General features: G+C 44.3%; 3 protein-coding genes across 7 annotated transcripts; all 3 read right to left on the bottom strand.

Moving 5' to 3' along the window:
* Positions 1–4,724: 4,724 nt before the first annotated feature.
* On the bottom strand, positions 4,725–26,310 carry LOC115546104 (NACHT, LRR and PYD domains-containing protein 12-like). 2 transcript variants are annotated; one of them, XM_030359777.1, is made up of 6 exons: positions 26,195–26,310; positions 23,739–25,536; positions 18,674–18,847; positions 18,144–18,317; positions 17,623–17,796; positions 16,304–16,852 (listed from the first exon to the last, which is right to left on the bottom strand). In XM_030359777.1, the coding sequence occupies exons 1-6, from the start codon at positions 26,235–26,237 to the stop codon at positions 16,387–16,389; spliced, it is 2,829 nt and encodes a 942-aa protein (XP_030215637.1). In that variant the 5' UTR covers positions 26,238–26,310; the 3' UTR covers positions 16,304–16,386. The 2 variants fall into 2 exon arrangements, 1 of the variants encoding a protein (XP_030215637.1); XR_003977193.1 differs by lacking the exons at positions 16,304–16,852; positions 17,623–17,796; positions 18,144–18,317; positions 23,739–25,536; positions 26,195–26,310 and adding an exon at positions 4,725–4,861 and having other exon boundaries at positions 18,674–18,729.
* LOC115546106 (uncharacterized) lies at positions 9,894–13,222 on the bottom strand. 4 transcript variants are annotated; one of them, XM_030359781.1, is made up of 8 exons: positions 12,960–13,222; positions 12,697–12,867; positions 12,508–12,584; positions 12,223–12,403; positions 11,890–12,132; positions 11,636–11,801; positions 11,394–11,542; positions 9,894–11,285 (listed from the first exon to the last, which is right to left on the bottom strand). In XM_030359781.1, exons 2-8 carry the CDS (start codon positions 12,779–12,781, stop codon positions 11,110–11,112), a joined length of 1,077 nt encoding a protein of 358 aa, XP_030215641.1. In that variant the 5' UTR covers positions 12,782–12,867; positions 12,960–13,222; the 3' UTR covers positions 9,894–11,109. The 4 variants fall into 4 exon arrangements, with proteins under 4 accessions (XP_030215641.1, XP_030215642.1, XP_030215643.1 ...); XM_030359782.1 differs by having other exon boundaries at positions 12,697–12,852; XM_030359783.1 differs by having other exon boundaries at positions 12,697–12,829.
* Positions 11,110–16,100, bottom strand: LOC115545772 (uncharacterized). Its single transcript, XM_030359198.1, has 8 exons — positions 15,800–16,100; positions 15,329–15,471; positions 14,758–14,992; positions 14,459–14,635; positions 12,223–12,401; positions 12,048–12,132; positions 11,394–11,542; positions 11,110–11,285 (listed from the first exon to the last, which is right to left on the bottom strand). Exons 1-8 carry the CDS (start codon positions 15,847–15,849, stop codon positions 11,110–11,112), a joined length of 1,194 nt encoding a protein of 397 aa, XP_030215058.1. The 5' UTR covers positions 15,850–16,100.
* Positions 26,311–26,789: the final 479 nt, after the last annotated feature.

Genomic DNA, 26,789 nt, shown 5'->3' with positions numbered 1-26,789 from the left:
TCGTACACACCCACTAACCAAGGAAGAACAGTAAAGAGATAAAGAGCGTTAAGAGCGAGATCTAGTCCGATGAAAAAACTGCTTTGATTATAGTAACGCGCCACATTTTTTGGAAGTAAGGGTAACGGCGTCATAATGATGGGGAGAATAATTTGTTTATTCGTTATGGAAAAAAGTAACGCCGTTAGTAACGCCGTTATTTATAACGCCGTTATTCCCATCACTGCTTTACATATTCTGTCCCATTTTGGTTCCCAACAGAACACAAAGAAATCAAGATTCAGCTTAAGGTAATTTACAACATGCAACATTATCCCATAAACCTCTTGGTTATTATGAACAGATATCAAATCTGCTTTAGTAGAGTTTAGGATTATGAACAAAATTAAAGTTATCAGATTCCTTCTGAAAATATACAAACATTTACCATCAATAGGTATTTTATATACATTTCAAATAATGAAGGTGCTTATCTAACTGTGGAAGATCTTAAAAAGAAAGGGAAAGAAAAAATGAGAGGGAGAGACACACAGAGAGAGAGGGGGGGAGAGAGAGAGAGAGAGAGAGAGAGAGAGAGAGAGAGAGAGAGAGAGAGAGAGAGAGAGAGAGAGAGAGAGAGAGATACTATAACTAGCAGAGACAGTGGCAGTTGACAGTTGAGTCATCAGTCCTCTCAGGCCTTCAAAGCCCCTTCATCAAAAGCCACTCATCCTCTAACACAAAAGCAGTGTGTGTGTATGTGTATGTGTGTGTGTGTCTGTGTCGGCATGTTTTTTTTTTCTACAACCGACACAGGGACCCCCACCCTAAACCCAACACAGAAACGCTGAGGCACCCCGCTGAGCCCCCCATACCCCAAACCCAGGGAGGAGTTCCTCCTGGGTGAAGGTGGACCAGAAGGTGTGGAGGTGTGTCAGTGTGTCTGAGGACCCTCCTCCACCTGGGGACACTCTGTAGAAGGACAGAGAGCCAGCAGGCCGGTCCAGATACACTCCTACTCTGGTGGAGCCAGCGGGGGGGAGAGGGAGGGCTGTCTCTATACCATTGTACCGGGCAGAGTAATGACCATCAGTACAAACAAGACTCCAGGACTTCTTGTCCTGTCCAAGCCAGCCGCCATCAATGTCTCCTCTCCTTGTGATTCCTCTGTATGTCACTCCTATATCAACACGTCCTTTCCTCTCTACCTCCCAGTAACAGCGGCCAGTCAGAGCCTCTCTACCCAACACCTGGGGCCAGAAGTCAAATCTCTCTGGGTGATCCGGATACGACTGGTCCACTCCAACCACAGTCACCTTCCTGTTGTCCTTAGACTGAGAGAGTCGTCTGTGGGCCGTGTTGGGGTCCAGTGTGAGTTCACTGACATCTGAGGGAGAACAAGACATGATGAGCTGCTGAACCATTCTTCATCATCGTCATCATCATCATCATCACCATCACCATCCCCATCATCATCATCATTAGTACTGTTGTCCTGCCTTCTGCATGATAGGAACTATAAAAGCAATGTTACTTCTAAGCAATGTTACACATTGTGTTGAAGATAATTAAAGTCAAAGTTGATTTGAAATCCCATGTGTGTGTGAGTGGCTGTCCCAATCAAAACATTGAAACAAGGACAAATGTATAGTACATTTACTCCCTCAATATTACACTACATCAGGGCTCCAGAGTGCGCCTAATTTGGGCGCACATGCGCCTACAATTCGGGGTAGTGCGAGCAAATATTTTATTTGGGCGCACCGGTGCGACTGAAAATGTATCTGGTATGTAGCAGTCTATTCATAATATTGTAATGACCACGGAAGAGGCAGTGAATGAAGTATTGATTAGACAGCGATTTATTAGATACCTAATAAACCATTGGAACACGCAAGACCGGTAACAATAGCAACGCCGGTAAACAAACCCGCGAAGCCCAATCCAGGGGCCTGTACTACGAAGCTCGATTAGAGGGTTAGCGAGGTATGTTGAGCTGAAAGCCTGGGTTAGCTGTACCATGAAAGTCGATCTCTTTAAGCGTCGCTGTATCACCATGGTGACTTACGCTCGCAACCAAACCTGGTCGGGAGCAGCTTTTCAGCGAGTCTACCCGGAGATCGGCTACTTATATCGGCGTGCGCAGCTTCATAGCCCCTCCTCCGATAATTTCGTCACCATTTGTGGGTGTTCCCATGGACCTCTGCGCACTTATCGTACAGGCGTCTCTCCGGAGACAGAGGGTTTTTCGGGACAGAACCGATCCCTTGGCATTGTCTGACGATATTCTTTATGAGGGATACAGATTCGGCATTTATTTAAGGCATTTATTTAATGGTCAATATATTATTAATCAATGGCCTAAATATCGACGGTGCAACCGGTGCAGCTGCCCCCCCCCCCCCCGTCCGTCCGTCAACAACTCAGCGCAAGGCAGGCTACATACACATATTATACATCAAAATGCTCGGCATGATGAGCTTATTACTCACATGAAATATCTAAACAATATTTGTAATATCTTCCAAGATATTAAACTTTTGGATTAGCCAATACACACACATTGCAACCTTCAAAGGGACACCTTTGTAAACAACAGACTGAACGAGCTGAGCTCACATACAGGCTGGAGATGGACTGAAGAACCATAGAACTGGTTCATACATAATATACATACATAGACATGTACTCATGCATACTTGCTTACCTACACATACATATACATATCGTTTGGGACACTTGGGTAGGATTCGTATATATATAACATCATATAGACACAGACAGGCTGGAAATGAACAATCAAAACTTTTATGTATGTATGTATGTATGTATGTATGTATGTATGTATGTATGTATGTATGTATGGATGGATGGATGGATGGATGGATGGATGGATGGATGGATGGATGGATTGATGGATGTACATAAACTAAAGAGACACTTACACCTCTGTGGAACTGGTTTCAGCCTCCACACTCCACCGTGCTCCACACTGGGAGGGAGACAAAGTGAGAGCAGCATGTTGAAACATTCACCTTCATCATCTGCTGTCTCATCACTTTGTACACAATAGGGCTTTGACTTTTGCCCAAAAATCATATTCGAAGTTTGTTTGTTTATTAATATTAATATTCGAATATTTATTAATAATATTGTGACCATTAAATGCCTTCAGTTCAGTAAGACCTGGGCTGAATCCGAATACTTAGTACATACTATTTCTGTTCAGTGTCTACTACTTGACGGTACTACACAGTGTAGTACGGTCTACAGCTATGCGTAGAGCGCCTCTGAACACTTCCGAACACCGCCGAAACTCCACCGGATGTTTGGAGATGACGTATCTCCCCTCAGATGCCGGCAAAATTACCTTGATAAGTTACCCGTTTTCCGTCTTGACATCGTTGCTATTAAATTAAAAATGTCTCTTTTTACTTGATTACTTACTTTACTATTTTACTCTTTTTAATGTCTCTTTTTTTCGCCGCTTTCTACGACGTCTTTCTGGTGGTGTCGGGTCAGCCATCTCTTCTTCATTCGTTACCAGACTCCGGTTGCATTGTGGGATAGCGTAGTGACCTACCGTTGTATACTGTGGCGGTAGTACGCATTCGGAAACGTTTTCTGTACTACACAATGCGTACTGAGCATTCGGACGCGCTATATTTGTGGCGTACTAAAAAATGCATACTTTAAGTATGAGTATTCGGATTCAGCCCTGGATTGGGCATTGCAAGGTTTGTTTACCGGGGTTGTTATGGTTACCGGTCTTGCGTGTTCCAACGGTTTATTAGGTTTCTAATAAATCGCTGTCTAATCAATGGTTCTCCGACATCTTTCCCTCTTGGCCTGCCCATAACAGGTTTGAATATTAAGGGCCGCCTAATATTCGTTCATATTTTGATTTATTTTTTGATATTCGATTTATATTCGAATCACGAAGTTCAGAGTCAAAGCCCTAGTAAACAACATAAGTTACAGCTGTCTTTTCAAACCACTTCATCTAGCAGTGGCTTGAATCCCTGTAGGAGACTTTGTCCCTGAGTGGTGAGCTGACCTCTCCATACCTGAGAGTATCCAGTCTCCAGTGTGGATCCTTCAGTGCAGCAGAGAGCAGCCTAGCTCCAGAGACTCCTGGGTGATTGTAGCTCAGGTCCAGCTCTCTCAGATGGGAGGGGTTGGAGCTCAGAGCTGAGGCCAGAGAAGCACAGCCTTCCTGTGTGATCAGGCAGCAAGACAACCTACACACACACACACACGCACACACACACACAGACACACACACACATACACACCATCTAAAGTAACCACATTTATAAAGTGTATTCATTCCATATGGAGGACAAGTAAAAGCTTTATTGATACTTTATGGAGACAAAGCTGTCACCCTGTCCGAGAAAAGGAAGAGGAAGTGGGGAGATGACATCATCCCAGACAGCAGAACTTCCTTCACTTGGATATGAAACAGGATCTTAAACAAATGCTCCTTCCTCAATAGCTACAACTCAGATGAGATATTGTTCGGTTACAGTCAGGAGAAGTCTGCTGTGTTTGGTAGGCTAAGAACATTTCTTCACAGGTTCTTACATTGTGTAGAACCAGTGAGTGTTTTGTCAGCAGGTAAAAAGATTAAAAGAAATGCATCGGACATGAGCAGCACTTACTGGAGTCTAGAATAACCTGTTTGAAGAAGAGGCTGATAACTGACCTGAGAGTTTCCAGTGTACAGTGTGGACTCCCCAGTCCAGCAGAGAGTAGCTTCACTCCTGAATCCTGCAGATCATTGGTACTCAGGTCAAGCTCTCTCAGACTAGAGGAGTTGGAGCTGAGAACTGAGGCCAGAGCTTCACAGCATCCCTCTGACAGCTTACAGCCATTTAACCTACACACCAATAAACAGGAACATGTTAGGTACTGTGATTGAATGTTATTACGAGAGCGAGACGGCCATCTCTTTCCTGACAATCCTCTCTGCGCACGAACCCTTACATATGGTAATTAGGGCTGGCCCGAATAATTTGAATATTCAAATAGTCGTTCGGAAAATTAGTATTCGAAGCTTAAATCAGTATTCAGAGCTTTGTTTTTTGTTTTTCACGTACGTGACGTTACCAGAGCGAGGGGGCAAACTGTAAGCGTCAGCGACACCCAGCAGAGAAGCGAGAGAGGTGGAGGAAGAATATCTATCTTATTTCCCTTTACTTTATAACACAACATTAGCGGGATCTCGGGAGGAAAAGTAATGCTGAGTGATATGCTAACCTTAGCTTAGTTGTTTGTTAACGTTCGCTGTACAGCGCTGCGCCAATCAACTGTAGGGTTGAGCACCGAAACTCGGTTCCAGTAGGGAACCGGTTCCGACGTAAACGGTTGTAACAAGATCGAATAAGAACGCACATTTCGGTGCCTCATAACGGTGCCTGGCGTTTTTTAACACCCCCTGCCCCGCCCCCATGGTGTTGCGGCGTCAACTTGCGTTAGTGCTGGGCGCTGTACCGGTTCTCACTGAATAACGGTGTGTATTTTCGTTAGGATATGATTTTTTTATGTACCGCCATACCGGTGTATTTGATTACACAACGTTCGGAACGCAGCGCTGCGCGACTCTGTTTCAGACGGGACCGTTTTCAATGTTGCGCTAAACACGCACGGTACGACTACGACTTCCTTTATAGGTCCATGACTGCGAGGCGTGGTATTTCAGGCCAACTGGTAAAAGTTGGCCTGAAATACCCATAAAGTATTATGGGCGCCCATAAAGCCTATGGGCGCCTCGAGACGGACTGGTCAACGCGCTGTGGCATCGCTTACTTGACGTTGTTTTGATTGAAGATCAGCAGCTTGTAGTGGGTGAACGTGAATGAACGTGTGTGTGTGTGTGTGTGTGTGTGTGTGTGTTGCGAGAGAATGTAATTTTAAAGTAGCAAACAAACAAACAAACTCAAAGCCGATGCAATTATCCAAAACTTTCTGTTCAAAACCAAATAAACAAATCAAAAACAGAGTCGTTATTCGCTTCAAATACTTATTCTTTTCAAAACTTGGGAATTAATACAGCGCGGTACCGAGCGGTTTAAAACAATGTTGGAGTCTCCTGTGGCTGCCTTGCGCACCTGAGTTATATTACTTAATATGACTTTGGCAGTAATGTTGCGCCATGATGCGTGCCTGCCTGCTTTCAGCGAGTAATTAATATTATTTGTAATTATGTTTTAAAAAGATATTTATCAGTCACAGCACTCACAGCAGCCTCTTCGGGTAAGTCGACTAATTTAATGCCAACCGTAAATTTTGCATATCAAGCAGGCTAGCAAACACCGTTGCCATTCAACTCAGTCTCCGCTGACTTTCTGCTTAATGTGAAACTCATAACAAGTCGTGCATGTATGCAAGTGTGTGCGGTTTCTTTTTTTAAGTACCGGTTCGAGAACCGTTTTAGCACCGGAACCGTTTGAAAAGTACAGAGTAGGCACCGGTATCGGATAAATCCAAAACGATACCCAACCCTAATCAACTGTGACTGGCATGCTGCAGAGCGCAAGCGTCTTGGGAACACCCGGTCAATATAATGGATATAATATGGACACATAAGACAATCAATATTCGGTATTTGTTATGGATTTATTTTACAAATTCCCTGAAAAGATGCACGTTCCAGGATGAATTGAAAAGCTCCCGTAAGGGCTGAGATGGCAGAGGACAGCTGATTGGGAACGGAACAACAGCTGTTCGCTTTCACGGGGAAAAACTAAGGAACTTCAACCTACTTAGGCCAACTAATTAACGTTCAAAAGCTATTAAATCTTCAACAAAATATGCAGATACTGTCAAAATCGGTTCCAGGGAATATATAGAGATTATTAATGGTGTTTTTGATGGTGTTTTTTTCTGGAACGAGTATTCGAATATTCGCTCGGAAAAACCAACGAGTATTCGAAGCCTGAAAAATGGCATTCGGGCCAGCCCTAATGGTAATTAAACATTAAAACATCTGCGGCTTATAGTCCAGTGCGGTTTATATATGGGCACATCATTTAATTTAGCTGATGCGGCCTATACTCCGGTGCGCATTATAGTGCGGAAAATACGTTACATGAAATAGTAAATTGTATGAATATGCCGGTTCTATAAATATTACGAGATGGATGTCAAATACATGTTTAATTATGAAAAAAGTTATCATCATAATAACTAGAGTTTTCGCTCACGCGTTGCACGCGCTCAACCTCTAGTTGTAAATAAACCCATAGCAATAATGTGGAAACCCCAGTCAGTAATGTAACAAATTCTCTGAGCACATGCATCGGACATGAGCAGCACTTACTGGGCCGGTTGCACCAACTGGTCTTAACTAAGCCTGGTCGTAACTGCTAAGTAGGTCTTAGTTAATCCCTGGCGTTAGAATGGAACTAACGCCGGTTGCACCAACGGGACTTACGCCAGGTCTTAACTACGCCCGGTCTTAGCCATGCGCGGCCATGTGAATGTTCCATGGAATGCGCATATCACCGCGTTGCTAGGATACCTCGTGACAACAGCTATTTACTATTTTACTTGACATGCTTTTGGATACCGAAATAAGTAATTAATTCGTTCATTCATTGTCATTCACCAATTGTGTTAATGCCTAACAATAAAACACTGCAAACAAATTTAATTAAAATATGTATTTGTAATGTCTTTACAACGAACAGGCATTTAGACGGGAATGGTTCTTTTTGACCGAAGCAATGCATGGAACATCATCAAATGACAAGGAGATAATTGAGTTGTGTTGAGACTGTAGGAGAGATCTGTTTAATGTGTCGGCCTATATAAAACATATAAACATAATTAAAACAATATTCACAACTGATTAGTTGAGAACGGACTAATCGGCCGGCGATATCTTCAATTGCTCTGGCTGGACGCTCGTCTTCCTCGGGGACCGCCGGTGGCTGATGGTGTCTGGGCAGAGGGATTCTCTTGGAGATGTTGTGCAGAACGGTGCACGCAGCTATTTCTGTGCAGACCCGTTCTGGGTGCATCCGCATCTCCCCATGCGAGGCAGTGAAACCCTCCGGATAACCCGACAGGCGGTCGATCATATCGCCGGCTGTGTTTTGAAATGCCCCGGTTGCATAAAAGCGAAGCGCAATGAGCAGTTGCAAGGATGGTGGTAGCGCTGCATTGGATTGGATGTAATTACTATAGAAACAGCCTGGAATTTCAACTCTACGCCTGCCCCTGACCAGGCGCAGGATTTACGCCTGGTCTTAGTGAAAAGCATGCTAAGCCCAGTTGGTGCAACCGGAGTAACCATAGACATCTTATAGATAGACGGAGCATTGGCTGCTGGGACGCGAGAAATACGGCCGCCATCTTGGAGTGGTCAACCGGGAGCAGCAACAGCAGCAGAAACAGGATACCGGGCTGTTGTTCAGCGTATTCCTGCTCAAATCGGCGGACAATCCATAATAGGAATCGGGGGATTACTTTTCACAAGGAAGATTTAACATTACCGTACTATTGGTATAATTAGTATTGAATAATAAAACACGCCAAACCATGTGGCCTTTATCATAGCTACACGTATGACAAAAAAACGCATGAAAATCAGTGGTATTCAGTGAGGTATGATTAATTAAATGCGCTGACAGTTCATTGCTCCAGCCAAACGGATTACACTGAGTGGAGCGGATGACCACTCCAAGATGGCGGCCCCGCGTCTCGTCAGCGCCAGTAGGCGTTAGCATTCGATGCTCCGTCTATCATATAAGATGTCTATGGGAGTAACGGTTAAGGCAGACTTAATTACGACCAGGCGTAGTTAAAGGCGCCCTATTATGCCCTTTTTTACTGTTCATTATTTATTTTGTTTGACCTCATAGAATTGATTTACAACAATAAAGGATTGTCTAGCACATTATTTTTTCTCATACTTTATGAGTATTACAACCCCTATGTGAAACACCCTGTTGCTTAGAATTTTGAGGCATTTAGAATCTTGGTGCTGACAGGGGGCTGACGTCTCTTCAGGCACTCTGTCACTCTGTCTACTATGGCTGCAGTGCTACCGTACCAATTTAAGCCCGAGTCGGACCCCGAAAGCGATAATGGAGCTGAAGACGCTAACGACGAGTGTGATTTTAGTCGTAGAATGGACCAGGACATTTCACAGTGGTAAGCTTTTGTTTATGCTATTATACACACAGGCGATTTATCATGTATTTAGCGTAGCTTTTCTGACTTAGCTTGCGGCTAGTAGACTGCTCGTACTATTCAAGCGTCCGTAACAAGCTTTTTATGTCCCAACATGGCATATTGTTGACTACTTTTGTCCGTCAAAATACAGCGTTATAACTTATAACATCTCTACCTAGGTGCACCTGTGGGAATTGTGCCACTATGCCCAACGAAGTGGAGAACGTCTGCTGTAGAGAAATCCCAAAGGTAAAACTGATGAGCTTTAGGCTAAGCTAGTTTGTTGAGAACGATGTCATGTCATATATAGTAAGTAAGTAAGTAAGTAAGTAAGCTTTATTTGTACAGCGCCTTTCACAGACCAGGGTCACAAAGCGCTTCACAGTTAAAACAAAAACAATAACAATACAGAGTTAAGAAGTACATACAAATTTAAGTTTAAAAGGCCAAGACAACTAGGTGACAAACATAGCAGCCCCAAGACAGCTAAGCAAAAGCATGAGCAAACAAATAGGTCTTTAGTTGCTTTTTGAAGGAGTCAACAGACTCCATCGAACGCAGAGAGAGCGGAAGATCGTTCCAGAGCCTGGGAGCAACAGCCTGGAAGGATCTGTCTCCTCTGGTCCGGAAACGAGTGTGTGGCAACGTCAACAGATTCTGATCCACAGACCTCAGAGCCCGAGTTGGGGTGTAAGGCTGGATCAGATCACTGATGTAAGGCGGAGCCTGGCCATGCAAAGCTCTGAACGTTAAAACCAAAATTTTAAAATATAAATAATAAATAAATAAATAAATCTAATAAATAAAATTTTATATCTATCATCTTCGGCGATGATACATATATAGCTCCTCGTCAGAAGACGAAGAACCTACCACTATCACCACAAAACCTTATTAACTTCTAGTAAAATATGTTGCATGTTTAGATCATCTCTACCATTTATAGTAGCAACAGTAATACCAGTACACTTAATGGAAAACGAGTAATCTCACCGTTCTCACCCGTTTGCTGTAGTACCAGCCAACTGTACCATGTTTGTTACGTGAAGTCATTGATACAATTTTTTGTAAATAACAATCCTACTCGAATAGATGTTGCTTCAGCAATACCAGTTACGAGAAATCTCACCTGTTCACTGTTGTCTCAGCCATCTATTTACTGTATATATACTGTACAATCATTGTTATGCATTACTAATCAGTGATTTACATATTTTTTCAATAAAAGTATGAAAACAGATGTTGCTTCCTGAATCTGTATTGTCCTATGCAGTCATGTTGTACTCTGTGAGGTCAAGGTCACTTTACACAGAAGTTATTTTGTCTTATTGTATTTATTAGGTACTACGACGAATGAGCCAAGTGCCAGAATCCATTACCTGTATGACACAACATCCAGGCCTGGAGCCTGTGTGTCTAAACATATACAGTCTACAAAATATTTACAATATTTACAAGTATGATTATGGACCTGTGAGGCACACAACAGATGAAGAGCAAGTAATTTTGTCTGTAAGCTCCTACTCAACAAAACCAAAGCAATATTATACTATTAATATTATGTGAATCAATTTACCATTAGAAGAAAAACTGAATAAAACTATTAGGCCACGAGCAACGGGGTCTTACTGTGCACCCCCACCTCCCAACGAAGCCAACTATTTTTTTATGTTCAGCATGGTCAGACCATTCAAAAATAGTTGTTTCGTTGCGAGGTGGGGGGTGCACATTAAGGCCCAGTGTAGGCCCAGCCTATAAGTGGTAATTGTTGAAAACAGGTGGTCTGAAAGTTCTGCTCTTTTTCCCTTAGGCGTTTCAGGCATCTTGCCTATTGCAGCTTTGTAAGCTGGTGCTGGGGATATTTAGGACATAGTTGTCGGGTCGTCCTCCCGTCATGTGTGGTGCAGCGGATACGGCAGCAGTTCCCATCTGGTGACTACGTAGGCTTCAGACCACCTCTAGATTGAAGCGGGAGACGTGACGGGCAACCAGCTCAGCCTTCGGAGTGCGTTTATTTTCTGCTGAAAGGTCTGGAGGGATGGGGATAGTCTTAATTTCCTCGTCAAAGGATGTTGGGTCCTCAAAAACCTCCATGAGCAGCCTCATGAGGTCATGTACATAGTCTGGAAGATATAGCATTAACATACTAATGAATGTAGCCATAACAATCTGTAAACTGATGTGTGTGTGTGCGCGTGTGTGTGTTTAAAGATTATCTTTTACAAACGTACTGAATGTTGGATCTGTTTTCACGGGCTTCACAGCACCTTCCCCCATCTTCACCTTTGGATAGACAACTTTATAAACAGCCTGCCCTGCAGAAGTCGTAGCTTGCTCCCGTGAGGCATTTTCGTTGTGGTGCATTGATGCTAGACACAACCTATAGTAAAAAAAGCACAGCCATTCAACAACACAGAGTGTGCCTGACAATCATTCCAATCAATGGCTTTCACGAGATGGTGTAAATTATTACCTGCATAACATTCCCATGAAGGGAAAAACCACATTCTTTGGAGCAAAACGCAGACTGTGGAATGACTCCAGCGATGACCTCTGGTGAGGATGGCTGAGTTTTGCTACATCCTTCAGGACTCGTTTGTTAAGCAGTAGTTTCTCAGCTTTGTGAAGTGCAACTGACCCTTGAGTGAAAAAATAACACATGGTGAAATATCAGTGGCATCATTTTAGCACTGCGGATTTTCTGAGTAATGTTAATTTGGCACATACCAGGTTGTAGCCATTTGTTGGGGTCCCTCGACGCTCGTTCAGGATGCAGACATTTGGGGAAAAGGGGGTCTTCATGATCATGAACATTTTGCAAGTGATTTAGCACTGATGTCCACTTTGCCACTTTTTCCGGTCCAGTGGTTGATGACGTAGCGCACCAGTACACATGGTTCTTGAAGCTCTGTAGCCATTTCTTAAGAATGTCTTCTTTGTGCGATGCTTTCTCCAGTTTCTTAGACAAACCTATTTACAACACACAACACAAACATGTTCCTAGAAGATTTGTATGCAACTAACTAAAAGTGTAGGCTATGAATTAGTGAAGCACTTTACCTTTCTCAAAGTGCCAGACGTCATAGAACTGCGTGATGTTCCGTTCCCTCAGATATTTCTGGATCTGTGGATGGCGGTCTGTAACAATGTAATCCACCTTAAATCCGTTTGCCTCCAGATGATCTAGGCATCTTTTGAGTCCCTCCTTCTCCATGTGGTAACTGCCGCCTACTTCATTGCTCTAGTAGTGAGTGGGCATCACAAACAAAAGAAATACGAGACCAATCACACACACATGTAATATTCAAATAATAATACAAATATATTTATGTCAGAGAAACACACCTGAACAAGTTGAATGTCCATAATGGTCTTGTTCTCCAGATTCATTAATGAGTAGCTGCCAAACTTAGCTGAGTGCCCTAAAATAAAAAATGTATTACAGAATGCTTGACAGCACACGTTCAAGGGACAACATATGTTTCATAATGCAGACTACTAATTCAATTGTCAGACTTTCCCAATTCTACAAACCTGGAGAATCTGCCCTCATATCTCCTCCCACTGCAACTGACCCACCAAGGAGCAACTGTTGCTGGAAATGATGCTGCTGATCCATCCTCCACTTTGAACAATAGCCGGTTCCATGTAATTCCTTGCATGCCTCCTGAAGGTGTCATACTGAAATATCTGGAGTTGCATGGCCTCAAACACCATTACATGAAAGGCACATAAGCGGTGTTTAGGAAAAGTCCAGTAGTGAGTTTCACATATTTGTATAATTGTAAAATGTTTACCTTTTGTAGTTGGATGAAGGAGGACCCTGTGAAGTAGGTAGCAGCTGAAAGTTGCAGGTTGCCGATGGGGGTATTTCAAACCATGGGCTGACTCTCCCAATGTCTGAAGTAAATGCAGTGTAGAAATTGCTGAGTGAAAGCCACATAGGTACCGATCCTACGCTGTTGAAGATGACAGCCTCCCTTACTGTCCGTCCACACCAGAAGCGAATTGAGCGACCAAATCGCCGGAAGTCATTCACTTTCTATGGGCAAGAGCGACCAAAGCGACCAAAGCGACCAACGCTACCAGCGGCCAAAGTTGAGCGACCAGAGGGTCAAAAAGAAGTTGAAAACTTTTTAACTTTATGCAAATTACTATTATTCGCTTCAGCGACCAAACACTAACAGCCAATCGGAATGTAGACGCTCTTCGCTTGCGTGGATCCCAGGGAACATCGGCAGGCACTTTGGTTCCTACCTACCTTTATTCACTCACTGAACAAAATGTCGGCTGAAGTATTAATCGCGGCTGTAACTGGGCACCCGCTGTTGTACGACCCAACCCTTTTTCAGTTCAGAGATCGAAACGCCATAGTGGTTTGGATATCAAGTGATGATAAGCGGGAGTATTTATAGGCTACATCTAGAACGTTCGTATTTAAGCGGGAATCATTATAATTTGCTCTCCATGCCACCAATCTAACCAACCAATCGCGTGTAGCATGCTTTAAACAAAACCAAAAAAGTTTTTGAAATCGTCACATAAACAAACTAATCGACAAGACGAGGCTCACACCTCAGGCTCCGTGAATAGTGGGGAATAGAGGGATAAAAGACAAGAGATATATCCCTTGTCATTTATCCCTCTATTCCCCACTATTCACGGAGCCTGAGGTGAATAATTTTTAATTAAATAGTCTAGATAGATAGTCAAGTCTTTATTAATACCAAACGACACAAATCGTCGGGAATCCATTTAGGTGGTTCGTCCCACACAGGACATAGCCTACAAGACCACACAGAACAAGTCTGACTGGACATACACACAATACATCACATTAAAACTAGACACGCGTTGATAGATAGATAGACAGAAAGGCCTAGATAGATAGATATGTTCCATTATTTGCCTTGCGGAGCCAACCAGTCCTGTGCACGTATGCAAATTAGCCATGTGCGCTAATGTCTATTTGTTTTGAATGCGACGAATGAGTGCAGATCATGATTTGCAGATCCAGATCGGTGAAACATATTTTAACTACTACAGCACGCAGGGTTTTTTGTTCTCGGTTGTAATTAGCCTACATTTTAGGATTTTTTGTATATTGGGGGGAATCACTGTCCTACTTGTTGTCGAAGCACTTTATCGAACAAGCAAAACCGTCTCGGCAATATGGCCAAGGTGTATGGGAGAGTTCACTATTTGATATGGCTGTCTGTAGGGCCTACTAAACGCATACGGCTCCTTTAAATGCGTCTGCATAATTGAATTGTACGTCATGAGCGACTTGAGCGACCAAAGCGAACAGAAAAATTCGCAGCGAAAATTTGTGAGCGACCAAAGCGTCTTTGACGCTATGGTCGCTCCTGGTGTGGACGTACAGTTACACACGGGACAGTTTTCTAACAGCTGTTTGAGGCAGCTTTCAAAGACAATATACTTAGCCTCATTCGGTGTGGGCTGTGTCTCATACCTAACATAAGGCAGAAAACACAAGGCCGAATAATATTAGAAATACTGTAAAACTGGTAGCCATACTACCAATCCCTAGCCAATGCTGATTTTAGTACGATGCAGCCAATACTAAAAACTTACGAGACGTCAGTTTCCTCTGTAAGAACAGAGTCAGCAGGGTTGTATGTCGAGTCCAGCGGATCTTTATGTGATTCATTTGAGGAGTCACTCTCCTCCTCTTCCTCCAACTCAAGCCGTGGTCTCTTGCTAGGTCGCCAGCCTGGGCCCTTTATTGGGGTTGAAGTCAGCAGTGAGTCTTGCAAATGAGCGGTTGTTCCGAAGTCTGCACTGACTGGAGACACCTGTGTCTGCATGGCTACAAATAACAGAAACAAATCGTATTAGAAACCGGAAATAATAATTTAGCTGTTGTTTTTTCCTTGGTATTGGAGTAACACTGCAGAGTAAACCTTTGTTTCCCATCAGACATACAAGAAGCCATTTGCAAATATAAATCATATCCTATTTGGTTATGAAGTTATTTAGCAGATGTCTTTATCAAATTGTTAGTAGAAAGTAATTATGTGATAAATGAACGTATGCATAGCCCATATTAAAAAAATGCAACATCCCAATACACAGGAAAAAGATGCTCACAAAGTTTCGTATGGATTGCATACTAAGACACTAAAAACTCATAGTGGCTACATACCTTTGCTTCTTACGTGTGCCTTTAGCGATCCCATGGACAACTGTGTGCCGACTGATGTCGACTTCAACCGTGCACTTTTTATTCCCACAGAATGCTTTCCCACCGGTGAGTTGAAGGGGGCGATAATGGGCACTGCAGTCCTGCTAAAATTATCACACATAAATCACGACGAAAATGAATTTACACAGTACACACTAACAACATCTGAAACAGGAACTGTGACCATTTATCCAACCTAATAGTAACACTTCACATAGCTAAGGCTAGCTCTCATTTTACAGACGGTTTAGAATTGTAGTTTGAGATCCCGCGAAATATGTTGAAGATTAACCAGCCTCGCGACAAGACTAGCAGCTAGCTACAGAATGGATTATTTTATGGTAGGTAATGGTAGGGTAAATACCCCAACTAACATTAAGCTTACACACACAACACAGCCACTTTTGTTATTATCACTATAGGTTTACTTACATGTTGAGAGACATCTTCACCCATTGGGCCAGAAAGTGTTGGAACAGCATCTTCACTAAGAGCTAGCATTTTCGCAAATCCATTGCTGAACAAACGCAGGTTGCTGAAGCAGCCATCCGTGAAGTGGAGGCGACACAGAAAAAGGCTTGGTAAAGTCGGGGGAATAGGGTTAAAAATGAAATCTAGCCAACGGCTAAGTGAAGGCTCTGACTTTGGCAAACCATACAAGGGAGAGGTCCCTTCACAACCAAGAAAACACTTACTAACCATTGTTAACAAAAACTTGCTGGGAGCAGCGAGTCTAACTATTCTTCTGACTGATTCCGGCAGTTTAGACGCTGATCAGCGTAGTACTGCCCTCCATAGGTCAGATGTTGAACTCGATTTTTACATACATTCCTGTATTGTGCGGGAACTGCAGAATTGCCTTGAAGATCAATTGGTGGTGTCCAAACAAAGTAATATATATATATATAAATAGTATTATGTCTTTCTGTCCATTCTGATCCGTGCCCCCCGACCCCAACGTGTCCAGGAACGCAGCAAAAGTTGATTGATGACGTTGATTGATGAAGTACATTCTTACGTCACCATGTACCGGAAGTAAAAGAAAGCCGCGGAGAGAATCCCAACGAGCCGTTTCTAGGCAGCTCGGTAAAAGTGATTTGCGGTAGTAATTTACTCCCCCTTGCGGGAATTTTCTGGTATTGTAACTTTGCCAACCATTTATATACCCCAAAACATATGTAAAGCGCAATAGGAGAAGGAAAAAACGGAAAAGCATAATAGGCCCCCTTTAAGACCAGGCTTACGCCCAGTTGGTGCAACCCAGCCCTGGAGTCTAGAATAACCTGTTTGAAGAAGAGGTTGATAACTGACCTGAGAGTTTCCAGTGTACAGTGTGGACTCCCCAGTCCAGCAGAGAGCAGCTTGACTCCTGAATCCTGCAGATCATTGGTTCTCAGGTCCAGCTCTCTCAGACTAGAGGAGTTGGAGCTGAGAACTGAGGCCAGAGCTTCACAGCATCTCTCTGACAGCTTACAGCCATCTAACCTACACACCAATAAACCAGAACATGTTAGGTACTGTGATTAATTGTTATGAGAATTGTTACCAGTCTTTTTACATACATGAAATACTAAATTGTATGAATGAGCTGGTTCTTTAAATATTAAGATATGGATGTCAAATACATGTTTAATTTTGAAAAAAGTTATCATCATAATCACTCAAGTTTTCGCAAACGCGTTGCACTCGCTCAACCTCTAGTTGTAATTAAACTAGAGCTGTCAAGCGATTAAAATATTTAATCGTGATTAATCGCATTAATGTCATAGTTAACTCTAATTAATCGCAAATTATTTTTCTATGCTAAATATCCCTTGATTTTTTTGTCCCATAATTCTTCTCATTTTAATTATCTTATCAACATGGTGAAGTGCATCGGCTTGCCTTGTGCAAATGATTTTTTATTGATAACAACATTGGCATATACACTGATCAAAACAGGACGATACAAAAAAAGAGCCTGAGTGCAATTAAACGACTGCTTTGAACAAATGTCATTTGAACATAGCAGTCAGGCTGCTGCTATATAAAATAATTGCGTCAATCGCGCGATAAAAAATTTAACGCCGTTAAATTTGGTTTGCGTTAACGCCGTTAATAACGCGTTTAACTGACAGCTCTAAATTAAACCCATAGCAATAATGTGGAAACCCCAGTCAATAATGTAACAAATTTCTGAGTGCATAACAGAAATGCATGGGACATGAGCAGCACTAAATGGAGTCTAGAATAACCTGATTGAAGAAGAGGCTGACCTGAGAGTTTCCAGTGTACAGTGTGGACTCCCCAGTCCAATAGAGAGCAGCTTCACTCCTGAATCCTGCAGATCATTGGTACTCAGGTCTAGCTCTCTCAGACTAGAGGAGTTGGAGCTGAGAACTGAGGCCAGAGCTTCACAGCATCTCTCTGACAGCTTACAGCCATTTAACCTACACACCAAAAAACCAGAACATGTTATGTACTGTGATTAATCGTTACGAGAATTGTTACCAGTCTTTTTACATACATGAAATACTAAATTGTATGAATAAGCTGGTTCTTTAAATATTAAGAGATGGATGTCAAATTCTGAAAAAAGTTATCATCATAATAACGAGTTTCCGTGCACGCGTTGCACGCGCTCAACCTCTAGTTGTATTTAAACCCATAGCAATAATGTTGTAACCCAAGTCAATAATGTACCGAATTTCTGAGCGCATAACAGAAATGCATCGGACATGAGCAGCGCTTACTGGAGTCTAGAATAACCTGTTTGAAGAAGAGGCTAAAAACTGACCTGAGAGTTTCCAGTGTACAGTGTGGACTCCCCAGTCCAGCAGAGAGCAGCTTCAATCCTGAATCCTGCAGATCATTGGTACTCAGGTCTAGCTCTCTCAGACCAGAGGAGTTGGAGCTGAGAACTGAGGCCAGAGCTTCACAGCATCTCTCTGACAGCTCACAGACATTTAACCTACACACCAATAAACAAGAAATGTTAGGTATTGTGATTAATTGTTATGAGAATTGTCACCAGTCTATTTACATACATGAAATACTAAATTGTATGAATGAGCTGGTTCTTTAAATATTAAGAGATGGATGTCAAATACATGTTTAATTATGAAAAAAGTTATCATAATAACTAGAGTTTCCGCTCACACGTTGCACGCGCTCAAACTCTGGTTGTAATTAAACCCATAGCAAGAATGTTGAAACCTGAGTCAATAATGCAAGAAATTTCTGAGCGCATTACAGAAATGCATCGGACATGAGCAGCACTTACTGGAGTCTAGAATAACCTGTTTGAAGAAGAGGCTGATAACTGACCTGAGAGTTTCCAGTGTACAGTGTGGACTCCCCAGTCCAGCAGAGAGCAGCTTCACGCCTGAATCCTGCAGATCATTGGTACTCAGGTCCAGCTCTCTCAGACTAGAGGAGTTGGAGCTGAGAACTGAGGCCAGAGCTTCACAGCATCTCTCTGACAGCTTACAGCCATTCAAACTACACACCAATAAACAGGAACATGTTAGGTACTGTGATTAATGTTATGAGAATTGTTACCAGTCTTTTTACACGCATGAAATACTAAATTGTATGAATAAGCTGGTTCTTTAAATATTAAGAGATGGATGTCAAATACATGTTTAATTCTGAAAAAAGTTATCATCATAATAACTAGAGTTTTCGCATACGTGTTGCACCCGCTCAACCTCTAGTTGTAATTAAACCCATAGCAATAATGTGGAAACCCCAGTCAATAACGTAACAAATTTCTGAGCGCATGACAGAAATGCATCGGACATGAGCAGCACTTACTGGAGTCTAGAATAACTTTGGGTTACTTAACGTAATCCCTGGTTCTTTGATAACAGAGTGAGGTGTTTCACTATGGGAATCGCCTAGGCGTGACCTACTACTGGAAGCTCCAATTGCACCACGTCTGTCCTTGACAGACAGGTCGGACTGTGCCACGGGGTCCCGCCCCCTGCACTTATACAGTCGACCCGTCCTCCTCAAATCATTCTATACCGGTTTCTCTCCGTGTAAATGCAAGGAGGGACGTGTTGGTGAAACACCTCACTCTGTTATCAAAGAACCAGGGATTACGTTAAGTAACCCAAAGTTATCTTTCTAACTTCGCTCTGTGTTTCACTATGGGAGATATAGACCACTCCCGTATTGCATATGTCTCCCGAAACTATGCAAATTCAGCCAGGCAGCAAACATCACTTTGAGTCTGGTGAGATCGTCTCCAGCACGGCTTGAGAAACAGAAGGCCCTGAGACATCCAGCCTATTAAACCTAACAAAGGTGTGAGGCGTAGCCCAGCTCGCCGCAGCACAAATGTCATGCACCGACACTCCCCTGAATAAGGCCCATGAAGTAGCCATATCCCTTGTGGAGTGGGCCCTCAAGCCATGGGGGGGCTGCAAGCCCCTACTTTCATAAGCAAGAGATATAGCCTCTACAATCCAGTGGGATAGCCTCTGGCGGGACAAAGGCTTGCCTCTATGGGGAGTGGCCCAGGACACGAACAGCTGATCCCCTTTCCGAAAAGCAGCTGACCGACTCACATATACATGTAGGGCCCGTACCGGGCATAATGTATTGAGTCTCTGCTCCTCCACAGAGGAGAACGGAGGCGGGTGAAAAGCCGACAGTTCCACCGTGAGACACCTATAGGTCGACGCAACCACCTTAGGCACAAAAGCCGGATTGGGCCGCAGACAGACCTTGGAGATCCCCGGAGCAAACTGCAAGCAGGAAGGACGGATAGACAATGCCTGTAAATCACTCACACGCTTAGCTGTGGTTAAAGCTAAGAGCAACACCACCTTCAGCGACACAAACTTCCCCACCGTCTCCAACGGCTCAAAAGGGTGATGAGACAGGGCATCCAGCACCACCGATAAATCCCACAAAGGGACCAGGGGCCTGGAAACTGGGACTTTGCGACGCGCCACCTTCATGAAGCGACAAACCAAAGGATGCTGCCCTGCGGGCTTATCCCCAAAGCCAACATGACAAGCTGAGATGGCCGCCAAGTACACTTTAATCGTGGAAAAGGCCTTACCCTTTTCCAATAATCCCTGTAGGAAACACAGTAGATCCACCGCGGAACACTGATATGGAATGGCGTGCCTCGAGTCGCACCAGTCCTCAAAAACCCGCCACTTGCCACTGTAGAGCCAGCGAGTGAAAAGGGCCATTGCATTCTGAATGGTTTCAACGACCTGTGCAGGCAGGCCTGACGCATTCAAGTTCCACCTCTCACGGGCCAAGCCCCGAGCGCTACGCGGTCCGGGTGCGGATGGTAAATCTCCCCGCCCGCTTGGGAGAGGAGATACCTGCCCAGGGGATTGGGCCATGGGTCGCCCGCCAGGAGTTGCACTATTTCCACCAGCCAATGTTTGGATGGCCACCGCGGCGCTATCAGGATTAGCGACAGACTCTGTTCTCTCACCCTGGCTAGGGTGGGGGAGATCAGGCTGAGAGGGGGGAAGGCATATAGCAGCACGTTTGGCCACGGATGGGCCAGCGCATCTACCCCTAGGGGAGCCCTTACGTCTGACAGGGAGAAAAACAACGGGCACTGAGTGTTTTCAAGCGAGGCGAAGAGATCTACGGCTGCCAAGCCGTATCTCCGCCATATTTGTCCCACAACCTGTGGATGAAGAGTCCATTCCCCGTACAGGGGGTTTCCTCTGGACATAAGATCTGCTCCTCTGTTCAGGACACCCGGTACATGTGTCGCCCGAAGGGACAGGAGTCTGGTGCTGCTCCACAAGATAATTTCTCGAGCTAACTCGTGTAGTTTCAGTGAGCGAGTGCCGCCCTGCCGGTTGACGTATGCCACTACAGTGGAATTGTCTGTCTTTACCAAGACGTGGCTGCCGTGGATAAATTGCAGGAAGTGTTTTAGAGCAAGGAACACTGCCCAAAGTTCTAGGAGGTTTATGTGAGCCTGAGCTAGATCGCGACTCCAGGTGCCGTTCACTGCTCTGCCCACCATTGTCGCACCCCACCCTGACAAGGACGCGTCCGTTGTCATGGTTACCCTGGACGACACCGCCCCCAGCGGGACGCCCGCTGTCAGAACCGTGCGCAACGACCACGGGCGGAGAGCGGTAACACACGCTGGTGTTACTTTGACCTTGCGATTCAGGTGGCGACGGGAGCACAGACGTAGTGCTGCGACCCAGCGCTGAAAATCTCTCATCACCAGAAGACCCAAATGTACTACTGATATCACCGAAGCCATAAGGCCAAGCAGGCGTAGGCATAACCTGCACGATACGGTCTCTCCCCGCCTGAAGAGGGAGAGACACTGCGTGAGAGAAGTTAGTCTCCTCTCTGATAGTGTGACGCGATAAGAGAGAGAGTCTATGTGGAGACCCAAATATTCCGCACATCGGGCGGGGTCCACACGGCTCTTTTCCCAATTTATGCTGAATCCCAGAGTCCTCAGATGATTTACCACCGTAGTAGAATCTCTGAGTGCCTGTTCGCGTGAACTGGAACATATCAGATAATCGTCCAGATTAGAGTATATTCTGATGCCGCTGTTTCTTAACGGTGACAGTGCTGCCTCCACACACCTGCTGAACACTCTCGGGGCCAACGATAGCCCGAACGCTGGACCAAACAGACCCTTGGTTGGGTCATATGCAGCATCCATGACCTCGGCTTTCTGCGCGTCACTCAGTCCGGAGAGACTGAGCCATAACGCTCTCTCACCCGAGACTGCGAGTCCCATGACTCGACCACAGCCCTGAACTGCGCCCCGTGAGGAGCGTAGGACCAGGTCATTGACGATGCAAATTTCATCCCAGAGGGCAGGGTTGGGTGACCCAGAGTCTAGCTGGCGACCCATTTCCTCTAGGATTTCAGCCTGATATGCAGACACCCGCCAGGCAGGGATCCTGGTTGGTAGCCACCGTCACCCTTAGCCTCCTTTCCAGAGTTTTCTCCGGCATCGATGTGCAGTGAGCGCATGAATGCGGGTCCGCTAGCGAAGCTTGAGCGTGTTTAATGCCCATGCATGCTATGCACATGGAGTGGGGGTCCCGGCCTGATATGGAGGCCCCACATGACGCGGGGCACAGGCGGGATACAGCCTCCCTAGCCTTCGGCTCCGACCCTTTGGTGGGGGTGGCGGGCGAAGGCATACCGCAGAGTTCACTCGCCGTGATGCGTTCGTTATACTCCGGGTATTTTGGCTCAGCCAACAAGCTAATGTGTACTGTGCCGTGGTAAGCTCGCCGTGACGTGTTAGCCGATAAGCTACACCGTAAACCAGTGACACCTGTAAACAAATACAGGGTAACAGGAGAAGCAGCTCGCCTTTATGCGGACACTGCCCAGCGGGTGTAGTAACAGATAGCTTCTTACGAAGTTATTACTCAGCCGAACCAGGTTAAAAGCCTACGACTGCGTTCGGCGACGGAATCCTTGACGGCCCGTCTGTGAACTGTGAAGCAGTTTAAAGCTAACCCTAGAGGGAGCTTGAGCAGCTTTCTCACGGGAAGAAAGCGAGAATGATTTGAGGAGGGCGGGTCGACTGTATAAGTGCAGGGGGCGGGACCCTGGGGCACAGTCCGACCTGTCTGTCAAGGACAGACGTGGTGCAATTGGAGCTTCCAGTAGTAGGTCACGCCTAGGCGATTCCCATAGTGAAACACCGAGCGAAGTTAGAAAAATAACCTGTTTGAAGAAGAGGCTGATAACTGACCTGAGAGTTCCCAGTGTACAGTGTGGACTCCCCAGTCCAGCAGAGAGCTGCTTCACTCCTGAATCCTGCAGATCATTGGTATTCAGGTCCAGCTCCCTCAGACTAGAGGAGTTGGAGCTGAGAACTGAGGCCAGAGCTTCACAGCATCTCTCTGACAGCTTACAGCCATTTAACCTACACACCAATAAACAGGAACATGTTAGGAACTGTGAATAAACTAACATAAATCTTCAACTTATTACATAATGGAGGAATTTTACTAGTTACAATAATATTCCCTTTATCATTAGATGTGTAAATGTTAATTATGTATTGGATGTAAAATGTGGAATAAATGTTTAATTGTGTTTTCAAAATATATTTTTAAATGAATACTACTTCTATATTCTAGTATTATGTGTGTACGGAAATTCATTATACCTTAATAGTACACCTGCAAGATAATTTATATATTATTGTAACTTTTATATTCTACTAGTATGTTTATTCTGTTTTGAATAGAATAGTTATACATGTTGTTATATAATATAATATTAATTTAATATAATATAAAACTGTTATGAACCTACAGGGATCTTTTGCATATTATTTTAACCTTATATTCCTAATTTTTGCATATTGTGTTATGTGTATCGTAATACATGTTATTATTGAACCTACAGAGATGTTTTGGAGGCTTTGACTACTGGCAGCAGCCTCAGAAGACCCTCCTCTGAGGCAGAGTATTTCTTCAGGTCGAACACGTCCAGCTCCTCTTCTGATGTCAGTAGAATGAAGACCAGAGCTGACCACTGAGCAGGGGAGAGAGATTCTCTTGAGAGACTTCCTGATTTCAGGTACTGCTGGATCTCCCTCACTAGAGAACGGTCGTTCAGCTCATTTAGACAGTGGAACAGGTTGATACTTCTCTCTGGAGAGAGATCTCCATTTAACTTCCTCTTGATGTAAGACACTAATGTGAAGTAAGTATCCTCATTGATCAGTGATCTTCTTGTTTTCCATCCCAGCAGACCTCGTAGGACAATCTGATTGGTCTCCACAGAGAGGCCCAGGAGGAAGCGGAGGAACAAGTCCAGGTGTCCGTTCTCACTCTCTAAGGCCTTGTCCACAGCATGCTGGTAGAGGTGGAGGAGTTTATCTTCACCAGAGGTTGGTGCTTCTTCAGAGAGCAGATTGACCCCCGTGTCGATGAAGGACAGAAAGACATAAAGAGCAGCCAGAAACTCCTGAATGCTCAGATGGACAAAGCAAAACACCCTGTTCTGGTACAGACCAGCCTCCTCTTTAAAGATCTGGGTGAACACTCCTGTGTACTCTGAGGCTGATTTGATATTGATGTCACACTCTGCCAGGTCTGGCTCGTAGAAGATCAGGTTGCCTTTCTCCAGCTGGTTAAAAGACAGTTTTCCCAGAGAAACAATGATCTCTCTGCTCTTTGAACTCCAGGGTGAATCTGTTTCAGCTCTCCCATCATACTTCCTGCCCCGCTGTATAGACTGAACCCTCAGGAAGTGGCTGTACATGTGAGTCACGTTCTTGGGCACCTCTTCTCGTCTCTTAGATGTTTTGAAGATGTCCTCCAGAACTGTAGCAGTGATCCAACAGAAGACTGGGATGTGACACATGATGTGGAGGCTTCTTGATTTCTTGACGTGGGAGATGATTGTGCTGGCCAGCTTCTCCTCTCTGAATATCTTCCTGAAGTACTCCTCCTTCTGCGGGTTGTTGAACCCTCTCACCTCCGTCACCATGTCAACACACTCAGCAGGGATCAGATTGGCTGCTGCAGGGCGTGTGGTTATCCAGATGCGAGCGGAGGGAAGCAGGTTGCCCCTGATGAGGTTTGTCAGCAGCACGTCCACCGAGGTCGGCTTTGTGACATCAGTCCAGGTCTGGTTGTTCTGGAAGTCCAGAGGAAGTCGACTCTCATCCAGACCATCCAAGATGAAGACAACTTGGAGGAGGTCAAATCTGTAGATACCTGCTTCTTTGGTCTCAATAAAGAAGCGATGAAGAAGTTCCAATAAGCTAAACTTTTTCCCTTTCAGTAAATTCAGCTCTCTGAAAGTTAAGAGAAATGTAAAGTGCATGTCGTGGTTGGTTTTGTCTTCAGCCCAGTCAAGAGTGAACTTTTGAGTTAAGACGGTTTTACCAATGCCGGCCACTCCAGTTGTCATAATTGTTCTGATTGGTTTATCTTGATCAGGTAAGGGTTTAAAGATGTCTTCACATTTTATTGGTGTTTCTTCCTTGGCCGGTCTCCTGGAAGCTGTTTCAATCAGTCTGACCTCGTGTTCCTTGTTGACCTCTCCACTGCCTCTCTCTGTGATGAAGAGCTCTGTGTAGAAGTCATTCAGACCTTTTGGCTGTCCTGCTTTAGCCATTCCCTCAGAGAGACACTTTAATTTCTTCTTCAATTGAGATTTCAGTTCATGTTGGCACTTGACAGCAGCAGATCCTAAATGAGAAAACAACAGAAGACATCAGATAGTGGATGGTGACATCAGTGGAAGCATGTCAATATTTCCTGTAAAATGATCAACTTCATGATATATAGTGGCTTCATTACTTGTGGTTCCAGAAGCTGGTCGTGACAAGGACTGGATCATTTATTCAGAATTTTGTTTGTTATTTTCCAAGCAATATGATTGGTCTAAATGTAATAATAATAATTATAGTGATTCAGTGGAAAGTGACTTAATATGCTTATATAACAAGATAGTGCTTCATCTCTTCCACTGAGTTATTGTTCTGTTGATTTGCAATTTAATGTTTAACATTCTTTAACCCGATCGACCGACAATACTACATATCTGGCTCAAACCATTTAACCTGATAACCCTAAAATAAACCTACATATCGGGATCAAACCATTGAACCTGTTACCCGACAAAAACCCTACATGCCTGGATCAAACCATTTATCCCCTAAGAGAAAATATATTGAAAAGTTAGAAATGTAGAAATCTCACATTGTGTAATTTAGTCTGAACAGTGCAAATAATGAGTTTCCTAATGCTCTTCAAAATAAGAATGTATTCACTCTTTTTAAGATGAGATTATCTTCTGCACTTCAAAATAATTGTCTCTACTGTCTTCAAAATAAGAGTCTCTTACTTTCCCCCAGTGCGTCGGCTAGTTCCTCCTGGTTCATCTCCATCAGGCAGAGCTTTGTGATGTCCACCACTCCCTCTATGGCGCGCCTCCTCTGCTCCTCGTTCTTACAATCCACCTCCTCCTCCTCCCTCTGACTCTCTGAGCATTGTGGGTAATCTGAGAAGAGATCCCTCCAGATCTTCTTCAGCTCCTTGTCTAGGAAAGCGTGTGCGTTCTCCTCAGCCCTCTGGTGGGGTTTTCTGGGGAGAGAAATCACACACACAGTAAACATACACACAGTATACAAACAAGTGGGGGGAGAGAGACAGATGCTGTGTTCCAATATCCATACTATCCGTACTTACTAGCCTTAGTTTGAGTACGTAGGGCGTTCCAAATCAGATCAGGCGAAGTGTGGATCGATGTACACTTTTCATACTCAACGGCATCAATTTTAGCTACGTAGCGGAAGAGGGCAGAGCCAGGCTGAGCCAAAGTCTGCGCATTTTCCAAATAGACTGCATTAAATGTCATTAGCTTTTATTGCTTTTTATAGCTGCTAGGCGTAAAGAGTTCACCGTTCAAAGCGGGATGTTTATTGCGGGGGAGGAGCCGC

The sequence above is a fragment of the Gadus morhua genome, chromosome 6, assembly GCF_902167405.1.
Source record: "Gadus morhua chromosome 6, gadMor3.0, whole genome shotgun sequence".
NCBI classification, from domain to species: Eukaryota; Metazoa; Chordata; class Actinopteri; order Gadiformes; family Gadidae; genus Gadus; species Gadus morhua.
This window is presented reverse-complemented; position numbering and strand designations above follow the sequence as displayed.